Consider the following 18,845-nt stretch of genomic DNA (forward strand, 5'->3'; position numbering starts at 1 on the left):
ATTTTTATCACAAAAGAATTTGTTAAAAAGCTTCTTTCATAGTAACAAAGCAAGTGATGGCAGAAAAAGAACCAATGGTCCAAGCAATCTGCCCAGCAAGTTTTTTTTTTGTTTTTTTTTATAAATATTTTCATGGTAGTAACTCCTGTTCTGTGCAGGTTACCCACCCAGGCCTACTGTTAAGGGTAATAATCCGTTCCATGCAGGTTACCCGCCAGTCCCTGGCTGTCTTAAAAGTAGTAACAAGTGCAAGTTATTTATTTAAACATTTATAACCCACCTATCTAGAATACTAATTGGGTTAAAACATTTAATCAATCATAAAAATAATACAAAAACGCAAACATTAACACACAAACACTATAAAACAGGTTACCCCCGCCCCACCTTCTGTTAATGGCAGTAACTGCTGCTTGGCGCAGGTTTCCCTCCATGCCTTTTGTTAAGACTGCATCTGCTAGCCTCTCATGGAAGTCTTCCCTAGGACCTGATGATCTTAGCCAAGCTAGCCTGCAGACTTCCATGGCTATAGCAGATGTTCTTGAGGATGTTTCAAATGAGTCACAGGTAGCATGAGTGAGATTATTCTTTTTTTTTTTAATCATATTCCACCTTTCAGCACTTCAAAGCAGAAAACATTTAGGTACTGTAGGTATTTCCCTATCCCCAGAGGGCTTTCAATCTAATAGGGAGATTTATCAAGTCATGACAGGGCTATAATGTGGGTTAAATAGCTTATATCGTGCGATAAATGCCATATATTGCACAATTTTTTGATCAGAACCCTGCCACTATTGCAATGAGTTTGCATGGTATTTGCATGCCTGAATTTTGCAAATCCATGCAAAGTAGCTCATGAATACCTAATCCTATATAAATAAAATAATGTGGCTGACTTTGAAATTTGTCAGCCATGATATTTTATCTACACCTTTTTAAAAATCATTAATCTAATGCAGGTCCCGATGCTCCCATAGTAGATTTAAAGGGCCCTGCAGCTCAAAATGGCAAGCCCAACAATTAATAAAAAAAAAACAAAAATTGCTTGGGTGTTATTAGACCCCCTCCCCTACTCACCCTGGCCCTGTCAAAGGAAAAAAAAATTAAATTATTAAATTCCCCCTCCCCCGGCCACCTAGCTCCTAATTCTCCAAAATCCCCTTTCCAATAGAACATTAGTCTAGTAAGGTCTCCCCCAATCCCAACATACCAATAATTATGGTAGTGGCCCTCCAGACCTCCCATTACCTCAAACAAGGCATATCAGCAAAGTAGAAGGAGCAAGGTCATGATCACATGGCTTTTTCCACAACACAAAAGAACGCAGCTATACATCCGTTATATTTTGTCAGGGAGTGGCAAAATATCACAGGATCGACCCCCCATGATATTGGGCCCCTCCCTGTGATAAAATATCATGGCTTAGTGAATCCAGACCTAAGTTTATACCAGAGGCAATGGAGAGGAAAGTGACTTGTCCGAAGTCACAAAGAGAAGCAAAGGGATTTGAACCCTGGATTCCAGCCTGCTGCTCTAATAATTAGGCCAGTGGTTCTCAACCTTTTTTCAGTCGGTACACACCTGACAGATGGTTCTCACATGCATGACAAACTGAACATGTGACCATCACGAGGCTAAATGTAAACATACACTCTGCATCATCCACAGGAACCCCCTCAACCCCCAACAATGGGTGCAGAGCAGAACTAGGGCATTACCTATACAACTCATCATACTCATCATACAAAAAAAGATGTTCTGATGACATCTCAGTAAAAGCAAAACAAACTCACCAGGTACAATAGCCCTTCTTATGAAAAGACTAATTTACCACCAATGCATGTCCTACTGAGAAAACACAATAAATAAGATTGATACAAATACCTACATGCTAATAAAATACCTCACCTTGGTCACCCACACAAAACTGCCCTTCACCAAGAACATAAAGACCACAAATTATAAATATGGAGACAGGAACTGGAATGGAAACCCAAAAAAGCCACTCTGCATGCAGTGCAAACCTGGAAAAATGAAAAGAGAAATATAGCACCTAACAGTCCCAGGATCTGCAATAATGCACACAAACTAACCCGCACAAAGTTACACCTCTATTATGAAACTCACTCAAACAGTAACAACCCTATCTATGAAAAGGCAACACTACAAATATTAAACCAGGCCCTAAATGCTAATATACCTCCTATTAGGAAAACAGAATAAGGCAAGCTGCTATAGATCCCAACATAAATAATTGTAAAGTGGAGTTGCTTACCTGTAACAGGTTGTTCTCACAGGACAGCAGGATGTTAGTCCTCACATATGGGTTACATCATCAGGATGGAGCCCAATCACAGAACACTTTTGTCAAAGTTTCTAGAACTTTGACTGGCACCTATTGGGCATGCCCAGAATAGCACCAACTCTGCATCCAGCAGGGGTTCCCCTTCAGTCTCGTCTTATAGTAAAAATTACATGTGAAAATAAATAAGAGAAAGTAAACGAACCCAACACTGCGGGGTGGCGGGTGGGTTTCGTGAGGACTACCATCCTGCTGTCCTGTGAGAACACTTGTTACAGATAAGCAACTCCACTTTCTCACAGGACAAGCAGGATGGTAGTCCTCACATATGGGTGAGTACCGAGCTAAGGATGCCCGAGCAATGTACCAAATGTACCCAAAGACGTGCAACAGGCACAACAACTAGGGTGGAATTTGGTAGAGGGCATCCTGAACCCTAACGGGTTGGCGGAAGGATGTTGGTACCTCAGTTTGCAAATAAGTTGCATAGCACAGACTGGTCAAACATGGAATCTTGTCTGCCAGCCTTGTCTAAACAATAATGGGCTGCGAAGGTGTGGAGAGAGCTCCAGGTAGCAGCCTTACAGATGTCAGCAAGCGGCACCGAGCGTAGGTGCGCTACTGATGTTGCAATGGCCCTGATAGAGTGTGCTTTAACACGGTCTTGAAGTGGAATGCCTGCCTGCTGGTAGCAAAAGGAAATACAGTCCGCTAACCAGGAGAAGACAGTCTGATTACCCACAGGTTTACTCAATTTGATGGAATCGAAGGAAACAAGTGAGTGGATTTCCTATGGTCAGCTGTACGGTCTAGACAGAATGCTAGAGCACGTTTACAGTCAAGGGTATGCAGAGCCCGTTCTCCTGAATTTGAATAGGGCCTGGGAAAAAAGGTGGGTAGTATAACGGATTGATTGATATGAAACTCAGATACTACCTTAGGCAAAAACTTAGGATGAGTGCGGAGTACTACCCTATCATGCAGAAGTTTAGTGTAAGACGAGTAGGTGACTAAGGCCTGTAAACTCACTAACTCTGCGAGCAGATGTGCTCGCCAAAAGAAAAATCACTTTCCAAGTGAGATAGCGGAGATCACAGGATTGGAGAGGCTCAAACGGCGGTTTCATGAGCCGCCCCAAAAACATGTTGAGATCCCAGGAAGGGGCCGGAGGGAGCAGTGGAGGTTTCAGGTGGAGCAAGCCCGTCTAAAAGCGTGTTACAAGAGGTTGTACTGAAATAGGTACATCTCCGACACCTTTATGGAAGGCGGCTACTGCACTGACATGTACACCCTGATAGACGAAGTTTTGAGGCCTGACTCTGACAGGTGCCAGAGATAGTCTAGAAACTTCGATGTGGAAAATGTGAAGGGATCGATGGACATGGAAGTACACCATACCATAAACCTGTTCCACTTATAACGATAAGACTGCCTTGTGGAAGACTTTCGTGAAGCTACCAGGACATGGGAAACCGGCTCTGAAAGGTTAAGAGGTTGAAGTATTAACCTTTCAACATCCAGGCAGTCAGGGAGAGGGCCTGGAGGTTAGGGTGATGAAGGCAGCAGTTGTTCTGAGTGATCAGAAGCGGGTCCTTCCCCAGAGGAATGTGCCGGTGAACTGATAGGTCGTGGAGAATTGGAAACCAGACCTGGCGTGGCCAATGAGGGGCTATCAGAATCATTAGCCCTTGTCCCTTCGCAACTTCATGAGAGTCTTTGAAATGAGTGGAAGTGGAGGGTACACATAAAGGAGACCGCTGGCCCACGAAAGGGAGAAAGCGTCTCTTGGCTGCGGGTGTTGGCTGCGAGTGAGAGAGCAGAAGTTCCCTACTTTGCGGTTGTGAATTGACGCAAAGAGGTCTATGTGAGGGTAACCCCAACATTGGAATATTGAGTCCTCTACAGTGGGGTTGAGGGACTACTCATGCGGTTGAAATGTGCGACTCAGCTTGTCTGACAACACATTGTCCACTCCCGGCAAATAGGTGACCCTGAGGTACATGGAGTGGGAAAGGGCCTCCGCCCATATCTGTGCAGCTTCCTGACACAGAAGGTAGGAGCCTGTTCCCCCTTGTTTGTTGATGTACCACATGGCCACCTGGTTGTCTGTTTGAATCAGGATGACCTGGTTGGAAAGGTGATCCTGAAAAGCCCTGAGAGCATATCTGATTGCACGAAGCTCCAGGAAATTTATTTGTTTGGCTTCCTCTGGAGACCAAATGCCCCGAGTTTGCAGGTTTCCAACATGTGCACCCCAGCTGAGGTTGGAAGCATCTGTTGTCAAGGTTATTTGAGGTTCTGAAACCTGAAATGGAAGGCCTTGTAGCAGATTGAATTGGTCTGCCCACCAGGCCAGCGATAAGCAGAGCTGTTTGGTGATGTGGACAATGGTGGACATTGGCTGAGAAGATTGAATCCACTGCGACTTTAGAATCCACTGCATTACTCTCATGGCGAGGCGAGCCATGGGAGTGACATGCACCGAGAATGCCATATGACCCAGTAAGACCAGAAAATGGTGTGAATGTTGTCAAGGCTGCAGTCGATGGGCCAGAGAAGCGAGAGTGAAAGCTCGATCCCAAGGTAGGAAAGGCTTTCGCTTTTGGAGTGTCCAAGTCGGCCCCTATGAATGACAGGGTTTGAGAAGGAACTAGTCTGGATTTTGGATAGTTTATGAGGAACCCTAGGGTGATCAGGGTATGTAAAGTGAGACGTAGGGACGTCAGTGCAGTTTACTGAGTGGGAGCCCTGATCAACCAATCGTTGAGATAGGGGTAGACTTGGACACTTTGACTCCTGAGAAAGGCAGCTACAACTACGAGGCACTTGGTGAAGACTTGTGGGGCAGATGCTAGGCCGAATGGTAACACTCGATATTGGAAGTGTTTTGGGCCTACTAGGAACCGCAGGAATCTGCGATGTGATGGAGTAATTGAAATGTGTGTGTAGGCGTCCTGGAGGTCTAGAGAGCAGAGCCAGCCTTCCCTTTGGAGAAGGGGAAGAAGAGAAACCAAGGACACCATCTTGAACTTTTCTCTTTGTAGGTATTTGTTTAAGGTGCGAAGATCCAGTATTGGGCGAACACCACCTGACTTTTTTGGTATCAGGAAATACCGGGAATAGAACCCCTGCCCCTGTTGGGAGAGGAGCACTGGCTCTATTGCTCGGGACTGGAGGAGGAGGGAGACCTCCTGCTCCAGGAGTGATGAGTGGTCAGATGTTCCCCACGTCAGCCGAGGTGGGGAATCTGGTGGAACAGAGAGAAAGTTGAGGTGGTAACCTTGAGTTACTGCAGCGAGTACCCACTGATCTGTGGTGACTGTGTGCCAAGGTTTGGAGAAGTGGCACAACCGGCCTCCGACAGGAATAGCCAGAAGTGGAGGCTGGGTACTGCTCTCTAGGAAGGAGTCAAAAGCCAGACGCTGGACCTGGCTGGGGGGCTGGCTGTGACTTCTGTAATCGAGGTTGTCTGGGTTGGCTTTTTTGGTAAGGCTTAGAAGGCCGACCCCTGGACGCCGGGGGATAGTATCTTTTTTGCCGGTAGACTTGTCTCTTGGAGTCTCTCCTAAAGGATCTTTTGGAAAAGGAAGAGAGATCAGAAGGCAGTAAGGAGAACTCGCGCAGTGTCTCTTGGTAGTCCTTGAGCTGCACCACTGCTTCTTGACTCTTTTCTCCAAAAAGATTATTATTTTATTTTATTTTTATTTTATTTTATTTTATTAGCTTTTTTATACCGGTGTTCGTAAAGGTACATCACGCCGGTTCACATTATAACAAAAGTAGTGAAATTACATAATAACAGGGAAAAGGGAAGGGGCAACATAGTGAAGCACAGAAGAACAGTTCAAAAGTAACAACAAAAACGTATCAAGAATATAACTAGGTGTACGTAACACAACTTCAGCAAAATGACTGAAGGAGCACAGATAGAAAGTAATGACTAAGGTGCAAGATGCTGTATCAGACTAAATGACATTTCAAGAGAATATCTCTGTAATAAGGAAAAAAGTATTCCAGGCAGAGGGGCTGGTTTGAGCATTTCAAAAATTAGGGCTGTAGAGACAAGCAGGGAGTACCAGGGACTGAGTAGGATCGAGCAGGGAAAAGGGATCGGGAGGGCAGGGGTTTCTAAAGGATGGAGAAGTGGGAGAGGCAGGGAAGGGGTTATTGGGGGTGAAGAAGTGGGCATCATAGGGGCATAAAAGAGAGTGAAAAGAGAGACTAGTCAGGAAAGGCTTGCCGAAAGAGCCATGTCTTAAGTTTCTTTTTGAATTTAATTGAGCAGGATTCCAAACGGAGTGTCATGGGCAAAGTGTTCCATTGTGTTGGGCCAGCAATAGATAAGGCACGGTTTCTGGTAGAGGAGAGGTGTGCCATTTTTAGAGAAGGCACTTGCAATGTGCCTTTATGGACAGTTCTTGTGGGTCGGTTATGATGAGCAGCGCTAAAGGGTGTGTCGAGCCAAAGGGAATTATGAGAGTGGATACATTTGTGAATGGTGGTAAGAGTTTTATAAGTTATTCTATAGGGTATGGGGAGCCAATGAAGGTCCTTAAGGATGGGGGTGATATGGTCTGATTTCCGGGCATTACAGATGATTCTGGCGGAAGCATTTTGCAAAATTTGCAAAGGTTTGATTGTGGCGTACGGGAGTCCTAGAAGGAGAGAGTTACAGTAGTCAAGCTTTGAAAGCAGGGAAGCCTGGATCACAGTACGGAAATTTTGGGAGTGTAGTAGTGGCTTGAGTTTTTTCAGGGTATTGAGTTTGAAAAAGCCACTTTTAAGTATAGAGCTCACATATTTTTTCATGTTTAGTTGTTGGTCGATAACGACTCCAAGATCTCTTACAAAAGGTTGCTCAGTGATAGACTTGCAGGCAGGGTCGAGGGATGGCAGAGATTCTAGGGGTATGTGGGGAGAGATGAGGAGGAGCTCGGTTTTATTTGTGTTGAGGGCCAGGTGAAGATTATCCCCAGGTGAAGATTATCCCCAGCAAAGGGTAAGTCAGTTAACCTGTCCTGTACTTCTGGTCTGAGGTCCGAAGACTTTAGCCAGGCCCATCTCCTTGCACTAATTCCTGCCACCGAAGCTCTGGAGGCGGTGTCAAAGATGTCATATGTAGACTGTTCTTCATGTCTGCCAGCATCTAGGCCTTTTTGTGCTAGGGCATGAAGCTGGTCCTGGAATTGCAGAGGTAAGGTTTCAGCAAATTCCTGAATCTTCATGAACAGGGCCCTGTTGTATTGGGACATGTACAATTGATAGGAAGCAATGCGGGAGATCAGCAATGAGCCATGGAATACATATCTTCCAAATGCATCCAGGAATTTTTGTTCTTTTCCTGGAGGAATGGAAGAATGGGGTTTGGAGCGTCGTGCCCTCTCTTCTGGGCTGACTCCACAACACTAAGTGATGATCTAATTTGAGTTCTCTGGAAGCCAGGGGCTGACCGAACTAAGTAGGTGGCATCTGCCTTACGGCTGACAGGTGCCACAGAGCCAGGGTGCTCCCAGTTTCTCTTTAAAAGGTCCAGAAGAATTTTATGAATAGGGATAGACATGATTTCCTTTGGAGCATCAAGAAACTGAAGAAGCTCCAGCATTTGATGTCTAGAGTCCTCTTCAGTCTGTTTCAGACATTTCCTTTACAAAGTTGATAAAGGACAAGTCCTCTGGAGGAGAACGCTTCCTTTCATCAGGAGGAGAGGGCTGTGAAGGAAGATCATCAGTATCCTGGGACGAATCATCGGACCAAGGATCGTAAGGCTCATCACCAGCTCCCATATGTTCATCAGAAGGGAGTAACGGTGTTATCCCGGAAGGCCAGGGCCTAGGCATCGATAGCCTCAGAGGCGAATTCGAAGGCACAGATGGAATCGGCGACATCAATGGCAGCACTCCAGAGGGCGGAATGGAGATCGGTGTTTCTTCTTCTTCTTCCGATGACAAGGGTATCGGTGAGGAAGGAATCGGACCCATCGGTTCCCTCGGATCCACAGGTGGAAGGGCACCAATTAAAGCATCCATTCTTGCCAATAGCCGTGCAAGCGCCTTGGGTATTGGATCTGTGGCCGGCTCGGGAACCGGCATCGATGGAGGTTTGAACCCCTGGAGTGCTTTACCGATGGCCTCTTGGATCATCCGATCCAATTCCCCATGGAAACCTGGGGCATGGATACCTGGTTCTGGAGTAGGAGGCAGCACTGGCGTAACCGGAGGGTCCACTGGTGAAAGTGGAGTCGCAGCTCCCGGCACCTGTCCAGGTGGGGAACGCCTCGGTGACCCAGAAACAGAAGAGGATGGGGCCTTTTCTGTACGGGACTTTTGTCAGTGGCTCAGACGACATTGATGCCGAGGGCTTGCCTGTATCGGTGGCCTCAGCTTTCTGATGGCGGTGTCTATGTTTTTCTCGATGTTCTCCTCGGTCTTTTTCCTGAGGAGGAACAGAGGGGATCGACACCCGCGGAGTCGTTGAAGCTGGTTGGGCAGCAGCAGTTTCTCGGTGCTGGCGCAAAGTCGACGGTACTAGTTCGGACGACGTCGAAGTTAATCGATGGAGTCGGGGTTTTTGACTGAAAGATAAGTTCCATCTTCTCCAGCCTAGCCTTGCGACCCTTTGGTGTCATTTGGGCACATTTGGTGCAAGTAAGGACATCATTGTTGAACCCCAAACACATCACACAGACCATGTGAGGGTCAGTGATGGACATTGTTTGAGTGCAGTCGGGGCACTGACGGAAACCCAATGCCATGTCCTCGACAAAAAATGTAGTCGCGGCGTGGTCGATGGCCAGTAGGCCGCGAGGGAAAAACTCGACGGGAATCAAAGGCAAGCCGGTAAAAACTTACCGTTCGACCGCGGAGCAAAGGTATCGATAAGGGGACCCCTGTGGGGTATAAATATTTGAATTTTTTTTTTTTAAAAGTTCCGTGAGGAAAATTCCTGTCAGGAATCTCTGAAGAGCTCCTTAACCTGCATAGCTACTGCTGCACGGAAAAAAGAAGACTGAAGGGGGACCCCTGCTGGATGCATGGTTTGTGCTATGCTGGGCATGCCCAGTAGGTGCCAGTCAAAGTTCTAGAAACTTTGACAAAAGTGTTCTGTGATTGGGCTCCATCCTGATGATGTCACCCATATGTGAGGACTACCATCCTGTTTGTCCTTTGAAAAACTATATTATTAAATGTTTCAAAAACAGCTGATGAACAGAATAACATCCAACAAATAATGATTAAAAAATGTCCAAATACCAATAAAATATTTCAAACAGCAGACACAATACTCAATGATTAAAATGGTAGTCAATCAAGAAAAATAAACTTAAAAAGCCTCCTTTACTTAGCATCTCCAGCAACTCTCCTACTCCTTTCCCTTGCAGGCCAAAAGCAGCTGAAACTGTGTCCTCTTCCTTAGGACCCCCCCCCCCCCCCCCCCCCGCACACACACATCCCTATTAGACCCCACAACCAGTCTCTCTCTCTCACACCAGTCACATCCCCGACCAATCTCTTTCTCTCTCATACACACATACCAGTCACCTTCCTGACCAGTATCTGTCCTTTACACACAACAATCACCTCCCTGATCAGTCTCTGTCTCCCTCACATACACCAGTCATTTCCCTGACCAGTCTCTCTCACAGAAACACATCACCTCCCTGACCAGTCTCTCTCAATCACACACATGTTCTCTCTTCCAATCACACACATGCTCACTCACTTAGACACATACTGTCAATCAAACTTCCACAAACGCTCTTATGTACATACAAGCTCTCAATCATGCATACATGCTCTCTTCCTCTGGCTTGCTCTCACTCATGACTCTCCCTCCTCCCCAGCACAAATGGCAGCTGCAGTAGCCTCCTCCTCCAGCCCTTGTGACCTGAGAATGAAGAATCCCAACAACTGTGGGGGCTAACTCTGTTCTTTCTCCCATCGCTGATCGCTGGATGCATTGCATTTTGGTCCAGGCCCACACTGCTGCCGGTACTTTATGCCACATGGCCTTCTCTTCTTCCCATGCGCCCCACTGTACATCACTTCCTGTTCCAGGTTGGGAGGGGCAGGAATAAGAAAGGGCCATGCCGTTGATTTTCCAGCTTCCAGTAATGCTGCTGCCGTTCCTGCCTGGATGGAACAGCAGCAGGGTTAGTGGAAGAATATCTGCATCTCGCTGTGATGGAGGGGAGACAGGGAAGCACAACCAGGGCAGTAGGACACGGGGAAGCCACGACACATCTGCTGGTGCTTGGCGACACTCTGGTGTGTCATGACACACCAGCTGAGAATCACTGCATTAGGTTACTCCTCTGATCCAGTAAAGCGAGTCTAATGCTTGTCTTTTGAGTCCCATGAAAGGGTATCAGACTGACTGCATCTTCTGCAAGCAAGAGTGCATGTACTTCACCATTTTGCTACTATTTGTGAGTTAAGCATTGTTTTGTAGAACACTGTTTTCCAATCTGATCCAAGATTTTAGGATCCTTCCCAGGAGGGATGCTAGAAAGGTCTCCAGACCTCAGTCTTTTTCATGGCTCCCTCAACTATGACCATCTGATGGGAAAATTGGACCTTGTTAAATCCAGGAGCTGCTCACACCTTGTATTTAACATCAATTTTCTTTGTCACTGATGGCATGGAAGAGGAAGTTTTCCATATTCTGTTACATTGTTCTAGAAGTAATCTGTGTATGGGGTCACTTACAACTTTATTTGGGGATTCAATATATTTAAGAAGGCCAAAGACATCTGCTCCTGTATAGAAAAAGGAACCTCTTTTTTACAAACTTGGGATAAGTGAAGTCTGCATAGGGAGAAGTATGTCTTGCCATGGGAGGAGAGGGGTATGGCTTGTAGACCAGTAGACAGAATTTGCCTTCTGGCACTGATGGATCTGAGAATATGGTTTCCTCCTAGAATTCATCTTCTGCAGATAACTGGGAAGAGGACATCTTCTCAAGTGAATAGCTATTCATTTTTGGATATTTGGTAATTCCATGTGCTTCAATCCCGAATGACTCAAGGAGCATTAAGCTGTGTTAGTGCTTCTCTTATCTATGCAAGGGACAGCTGAGGTGAACTCCTCTAATTTTTGAGGGATAGGCTCATTCTGTTGAACTAGCTAGGAATATCCATATTCTTAAAATAGTTCTTTAGGAAATCCACAACAGCTAGCATCATAATGGCAGATGGCTGGTCATCTATGGACATTTGGGGTTTAAATGGTGAAGAATAAGCAGCCTTTGCCACCAATACAGGTTACAGAGACACAGCCTGAGCACTGCGGCGTATCCCTTGATCAAAGATCATCTTGCTTTTAGCAGGAAACTGTTTCCATCTGTTGTATGTAAAAATACCTTAAATGTTGATGACACCATCTGGCTGAAATGCTTTTGTGCACGAGTTCCCTGTGCCAGTGAGCAAGTTCCTGGAGAAAAAGTCCATAAATCATTTGTACTCATGTAGTCTTGGGAAAGCCACTGCTTATCTCAGGTTATGAACAAGAAGGATTGGATCTGTTCTTTGGAATCCTGCCAGGTACATATGACCTGGATTGGCTACTGTTTAAGAAAGGATGCTGGGCTTGATGGATTTTTGTCTGACCAGTATGGCATTTCTTATATTCTTATGTAAGTAGGCTCAGCTTTAGCCCAGAGCAGATCAGCGGGCTACATGTTTTAAAAATAAAATAAATTAAAACAAGGGATTTGGAAGAGCAGAAAAATCAGTTTGCTCACTGTTCTTTGATTCAGACTGACTCACTCTACTTCTTACAGTTTGTTATGTAATGTCCTTTGGTTAAACACAGCACAGACATTTTAAATAAAATGAAAAATTACGTAGTGATGTTTTTAGAGTGAATATTGAAGCCATTTCACATTTCTAGAATTTTGAAGTAAACACTGAAATTGTATTGTTCATACCTTTGACTTCATTGTTTGTTTGCATTCATTTCTATAATTATTTATAATTTAGGTTTTACATCATGTAACATTCTGTACAGTACAATGATTAAAACACAAACATGGAGCCAGCACCTAACATTAAAAATGCAGCTGTGTTATGCTCAGCTGCTTGTGGGACGACCCGCGAGCAGCTTCACTCACCCCGGCCACCGCCTGACACCGCCAATGCTCTCCTGCTCCTGCCACAATACCAGATGCTGCCATCATGCCTCTTTCGGTCTTCCTCTATAGGCATGCATGTGTGCACCTGCGTATCTGTTCTAGGCCTTCCAGCGGGAAACCTGGGCATTGGTGTGCCTTGATGACATCGCCAGTCTCTCTATGTAAGCCAGCCTAAACAGATCCTCTACGCCGTAGCAACAGGTCCCTTGCCTAGCATCCAGCCTGGCCTCATCCACTCTGCCTTCCAGTCTTGCCCTATCTCTGTTTCTTTGTCTTGACTGTCTTCTTTCTTATTCTTGCCTACGGAGTCTTGCTGTGCCTTGTCTTACCTGCCCTGTCCCATCTATCCCTCTGTGTCTTGTCTGTCTTGGCTAGTCTCGCTGGTTCTGATGTCAGCCTTGGACTTAGACCTCCCCTTGCTCACTGCTTGGACCTGACCTTAGCTTCAAATTTGGACTGTACCTTTGTCTGCTGCCAGCCTTGACTTTTGGACTGCCTCTGGACACTGCCTTGCCCTTTAAATCTCTTAAGTCCCGCTGGCTGCCAGAACCCAAGGGCCCAACCCGTGGGGGAGGTGGCTGGTTCAGATGAAGCTCTAGCCTGGCCCCTGTTAAGATGTGTTTTTCAGTTGCCAGTGCAGGCCTCATGGGTCTGCTTGCAAGGAGGTGCCAACTACACCACACCAAGAAGGGCTCACTCTCCTTACAGATTGCTGAGGCCATGAGCTCGGAGAATGCGTTTCTGTGACAGGCCATTGCCGGATTGGCCTTCCAAGTGCAGGAGCAAAAAGGCCAGTTGAATTCCCTAGCTGGTCTCCTGCAAGGCTTCACCCAGCAAATCCAACAGCAGCTTGACCATGTGACGGGGTTACTTAAGGCCTTGGCCCAGCGATTGGAAGCTGTGCAGGCCCAACTACCAGCTCCAGTACCAGCTCTGGTGAACCCTCCACCTAGTGCCAGTTTGCACCATGGAATACATGATCGATTTCCTGCCTTCTCCTAGATACAGTGGCAACCCCAAAGGATGTGGAGAGTTCCTCAATGTCTGCAAAATGCATTTTGAGCTACAAGCTGCTATTTCTTTTCAGACCATATCAAGATAACATATCTTCTCCTTGTTGGACGGTCCTCCCCTTGCCTGAGCCTCTCCCTTGTGGGAACAAAATGATCCTCTTCTTCGGAGCTTGGACAACTTTGTGCGACAGTTCCATCTGATTTTTGATAAATCTGGTCGAGTCTCATCTGCAGCCACAGAATGACTATGTATTCACCAAGGCACTTGCACCGTGGGCGAGTATTCGGTAAAGTTTCGTACCCTGACATCCGAGCTTGGCTGGGGAGAGGATAGTCAAACACCCACGTTCTGGTAAGGATTAGCTGGGAGAATAAAAGATGAATTGGCCAGCTGAGATCTTCCCCCCTCTTTAGAAGCTCTCATTGCCTTGCCTATCCACGTGGACTTAAGGTTCCATGAGCAAGCACAGGAGAAGATGACGTCTCATTGATCTAATCGCTTGGCTTCCATGAATCCTGCCACGGTCTAGGATGATTATTGCCTCAGAAGAACCCATGCAGTTGGACAGGTCTCAGCTATCGGAAGAAGAGAAGCAGAGGTGAAGACAGCATAATATCTGTCTCTATTGTGCTACACAGGGGCCCTTTTGCTAGCTGCTGCTCTGAAAAGCCAGGAAATCCTCGTAACAGGAGCTTAATCGGGCTCCCTCTCCTGTCTTGATCAGGAGCTTAGTTTGTCCTATATAAAACATGGGCACTGGATAGCATAAATAAGGTATGTGTAGTTGAAGTCATAATGTCCCCTCAAGCTGTAGTTAATGGATAAAAAAGGATGTTTGAAAATACTAATCTTGAGGACATTGGCACACTGTGGGTGCAAGCAAATGGGCCATAGTCTCCTGGACCTGCAGTAGTGTTAAAATGGGGTATTGTGGCACTAACCTGTCACGTAAATTCCAACTCCAAGTGCGGGTGAACAACGGCTTGTTCCTAAAAATGTTATGTAGCATAAGCACGTGCCAATGTTTCAGAACAATGCACTGTACACCACATCAGATTTATTGGAGTAAGGTACATCACACACTGGTCTTCATTGGGGATCACAATGTTGTTTTTAACAGAGTTCTCTAATGGCATAGAGTCCTCTTATATGCGTGTTTTATAATCTTAGAATAAACAACTTCTGGCCATAAATCGGGAGTACATAGCTTGAACTTGTCTCTTGTATTCTGAAGATGCGCACAAGTGTTTCAATCTGAGAAACTGTCCCATAGGGATATTAGTACGCAAGTTAAAAGGATGATAAGTAGTAAAATGCAGCAGGGTATTCCTGTCAATCAGTTTTGTGAATATGGTGGTAACTAGCTTTACCTCATACTTACACACTAGTACATCCAAAAAAAGAAATTTTCATAGAATGATACTAAATGGAAAATTGTAAATTTGTATTCCTGGTGTTGATCTAAGTATTGAAAACTTTGAATCTCTTTCTGTAGTCAGTGAAAAAAAAGGATACGTAGTCAATGAATCTTATCCACATTCATATTGATGACCAATGCTGAGAAAAGGTAAATGTGTGTCTCTTTAAATTGTGTGATATTTAAATTAGCTACTGAGGGCGCCATTGTGGCGCCCATTGCTGTACCTTTAGGTTGCTTAAAAAATGATCATTAAAGAAAAAAAATGATTTCACTGCAACGGATGCTAATTATACCACAAACTCACTGAAGGTATCTGAATGATCATTTAGTAACAAATAGCCTCTGATAACTTGAAGGACCGCATCCTGCAAAATATTGGTATAAATATCCATTTTATAGATTATTTATTCATGACAATCCCACATTGTTCTGTATTTAAGGCAATCTAATTGGTTTCAAAATGTGCCAGAAGCAAGCATGTATGCACACACAAAGCATGCATGTTCAGATATATAAAACATTTAATGTTGCCAGCCAGTGTTCCTTGTCAAGCACAAAAACAATTCAGCTGAAAAACATGAGAGTCGATTAAATCAAATAGATGAAAATGGTAAGGTAATAAATAATCAAGTAACATCATTGCAAGCAGTTAACAATTCTTTTGTAAAAGATAGTTTAATAATACATCGACACTTGGAAATGTTAGAGAATGAAAATCGTGTTAGGAATTTAAGATTTCTTAATTTCCCGGTAACTAGATTGTTATCCTCCCTTGAATTATTGAAGAAATACCTGATAGAAATATTATCTATATCCTCGATAGATAAAAAAAAGTATTTCCAAAATGTATATACCAAAGTCTAGGATTCAATCTCAAGAAGGGATGGAAGAATTAGACATAGTACAGCGTGAATCACCAAATTTGACTTCATTCTTAGAGGTCTCTGTAGATGAAATACCCACTCGGGCGACCTTAATAGTTTCCTTTTGTAGAGAACAGGACAAGAATTTGATCTTACAAAAATTCTTTAGAAATAAAGATTTACTTTACTGTGGATAGAAGGTCCAAATATTTCCAGACGTGGCTCGTAGTACTCAGCTACGTTGGAAACAATTTTTAGAATTGAAGCCTAGGGTTTTGGCTCTAGGGGCGACTTTTTATTTGCGATTCCCGTGCAAATGTCTAATTATCCTACAGAAAAATAAATTTATCTTTCAAGATCCCACCCATCTTGAGACTTTCCTGACTGATAAGGAACAGGTTTGAGGTAAAATGACTGTTTAAGATTAATAAAGTCTCTTTTTTCAGTATATTTATACTAAGTTGTTTAAGTAATATTACTTATCTTTCTAAATATTCCTCCCATTATTGGGGACTAAATATCTGACGCACCGAACTATATTGTTGTGTGATATTTCTATTTTTGTTTCTAGTGCTAAAGATTTCCTGATTTTTTGCAAATGTAAATGAATTTGTTGAAAATCTGAATAAAATATAAATATAAAAAAAAAAAAAAAAAAAAATTCAGCTAAGCCTTACATACCTGCTCTGAAAGTCAGCCACCATGTCCCGCCTCTCAGAGATCTTCGATGATCCATCCAGTCGCATATACGTGTGCTTCCTGTAAACCATGTACTCCTGATAAGGAAAGCAAAGTATATTTGTTAGAACTTTCTTTTTATAAGCTGTAACACATGCAAATGTCTTAATATTTCTTTAATTTACAAATATAAGACTTACCATACTGGGTCAGACCAAAGGTACATCAAGCCCAGTATCCTGTTTCCAACAGTGGCCAATTCAGGTCACAAGTACCAGGCAGGATCTCACGGGGTAGACAGATTCCATGCTGCTTATCCCAGAGATAAGCAGAGGATTTCTGCAACTCTCCAGGAATTTGTCCAAACCTTTTTTAAACACAGCTATACTAATATCTTTCACCACATCCTCTGGTGACAAATTCCAGAGTTTAATTATGTGTTGAGTAGAAAAATATTTTCTCTTATTAGTTTTAAATGTAACACCTAGTAACATCATTGTGTGTCCTCTAGTCTTTGTACTCTTTGAAACAGTAGCATGTAATATTGTGAGAGAGAGAGAGGGAAAAGAACCTTCCCTGCCACCACGTGCTCGTTCCACAGGCCCAAGCCTCACTTTGCAAACACAGTTTACATAAGACCATTACCCAAGCCTTCTTCACCACAGCACAAACCATTACACGTACTAAACCAAAAACAGACAGTAGACAAAGCTATTTTGCTTCAAAGAACAATTTATATTTTTGCAGTTAAGCCCTACGGAACACTTGTCTCCTTGCTTTTATCATCTCATTGTAGCTACAAAAAGAAACATTTGCCATCTAGACACTGAACACAGAAGTCCCTGGGGCTCTTCTGAAGATGGCCTTGCTGTATAGACTAAACTAGAGGCTGCTGGTTAATCCCAGGAGGTGCCTGTATTGGAAAATCGTACTGCTTAGGTAGGTAACTAGAAAAACAATGAAACCCGACCCAGGCCGGTTGCTGCAGCAACAGAAAACCTGCCTCTTCTATTACCTTCACAGGTAGACCAGCACATGGCTTGATAAAATTTAGTGGCTCCTGCCAGCTAATTTATCTCAGATAAAAAATGTTTTAAACACTGGAACTAAAAGACTAATCAGAAACAAAGGACCTCCCATAGAAATCGTAGAGGCAGACAAAGCGACTCCAGCATGTAACTACCTTAGAAAGTTAGACCCACAGAGCAACAAAATCAGAATTTTTTTTAATCCATAAATTGACAGAATATTTATTTATTAAAATGTATCAATTGCCTACACCTTAGCCCTAAGCGATGTACTGCAGTAACACACATACTCAGCTAAAACGAAACAAACAAATTGCCTATCAGCATGTAAATTACATTAGTAGGATCTCTTATCAGATACTAGAATAAAATAAAAGCAATGCCACCAGATACGTGCCTGCTTAAGTGGTCAGCATAAATTTAAAAGTTTTCCTACATTCTCTTTGACACAATACCTCAGTAGAGAGAGTTCTATAAAGTAGGAATTGCAACAGAAAAAGCACAATCTTTGTTTTCAGCCAGTCTAGCCTGATTTGCAGAAGATTCTCAAAGGAGACTTTTGGACCTATCTCAAAGAGCGCGTAGGTTGATATAATTGAAGTAGAACATTTATTTGCCCATAGGAAAGAATCCAAGTTGATTAACTTGTGGGTCACTGAAGCAACTTTAACCAAGACACAATAATAGCAGCTTTAATCAAGGAAAGTCCATCAGATAGGAGTGATTTGATCTCTATGATTACTGTATTACCAGTAATCAGACATGCTGTATCATTTTGAAGCAGTTGCAATGCTCTAAGGGGCCGATGCAAAAAAAGTGCGGAAAACTGGTGCTGAAAAGTCAGCGCCCGCTTTCTTAACGCGCGCACAGCGCCAGCAAGGGGGGGGAGGGGGCACCATGCTATATTATAATTAGAGAGTCACCAGTTATGAAAACCGACGCGGGGTTTATCGGCGGTCTTCTCAATGCGGCCAGCTGATTTTTTTTTTTTTTTTGTAACTTTTAAAAGACGTACAGAAAAGCATTTGCATGTGATGAGCGCTATCCCATTCACTCCTCGTCGGACGCGCGTTAAATAGGGTTATACAGTGCACTCGGCTGAGCGCATTGTATTGCATCGGTCCCTAAGTTTTTGAAAATTCATTCTTTTAAGATTAAAAACAAAAACAAAACAAGCTTGAAAAGAGGAAACTGGTCTTAAGGCAAACCATCAGGTACAATGGAAAAATTAAAAAAAAACCAAAACTGTCCCAAACATTACACTCTGGGCTGGGATTTTTCCAGCTCTCTCCACAGCAGTTACTGCACAACAAGATCACTAGGAACTGGCAGTCAGCTGTGGCTGGCACACCTGAACAACCAGAGGGTATTTTGTTTTTGTTTTGTTTTAAATAAAAATATTTCTACCACCC

General features: G+C 44.0%; 1 protein-coding gene across 7 annotated transcripts in view; it reads right to left on the minus strand.

Annotated features, from left to right (window-relative positions):
• Positions 1 to 18,845, minus strand: part of INO80 (INO80 complex ATPase subunit) — a 435,009-nt gene that overhangs the window by 68,522 nt on the left and 347,642 nt on the right. For all 7 annotated transcript variants that reach the window (XM_029598597.1, XM_029598598.1, XM_029598600.1 and 4 more), the window contains one exon: positions 16,409 to 16,503. In XM_029598597.1, the coding sequence (XP_029454457.1) occupies positions 16,409 to 16,503 (95 nt within the window). The remainder of the gene's footprint in view (positions 1 to 16,408; positions 16,504 to 18,845) is intronic.

The sequence above is a fragment of the Rhinatrema bivittatum genome, chromosome 4 (genome assembly GCF_901001135.1).
Source record: "Rhinatrema bivittatum chromosome 4, aRhiBiv1.1, whole genome shotgun sequence".
NCBI classification, from domain to species: Eukaryota; Metazoa; Chordata; class Amphibia; order Gymnophiona; family Rhinatrematidae; genus Rhinatrema; species Rhinatrema bivittatum.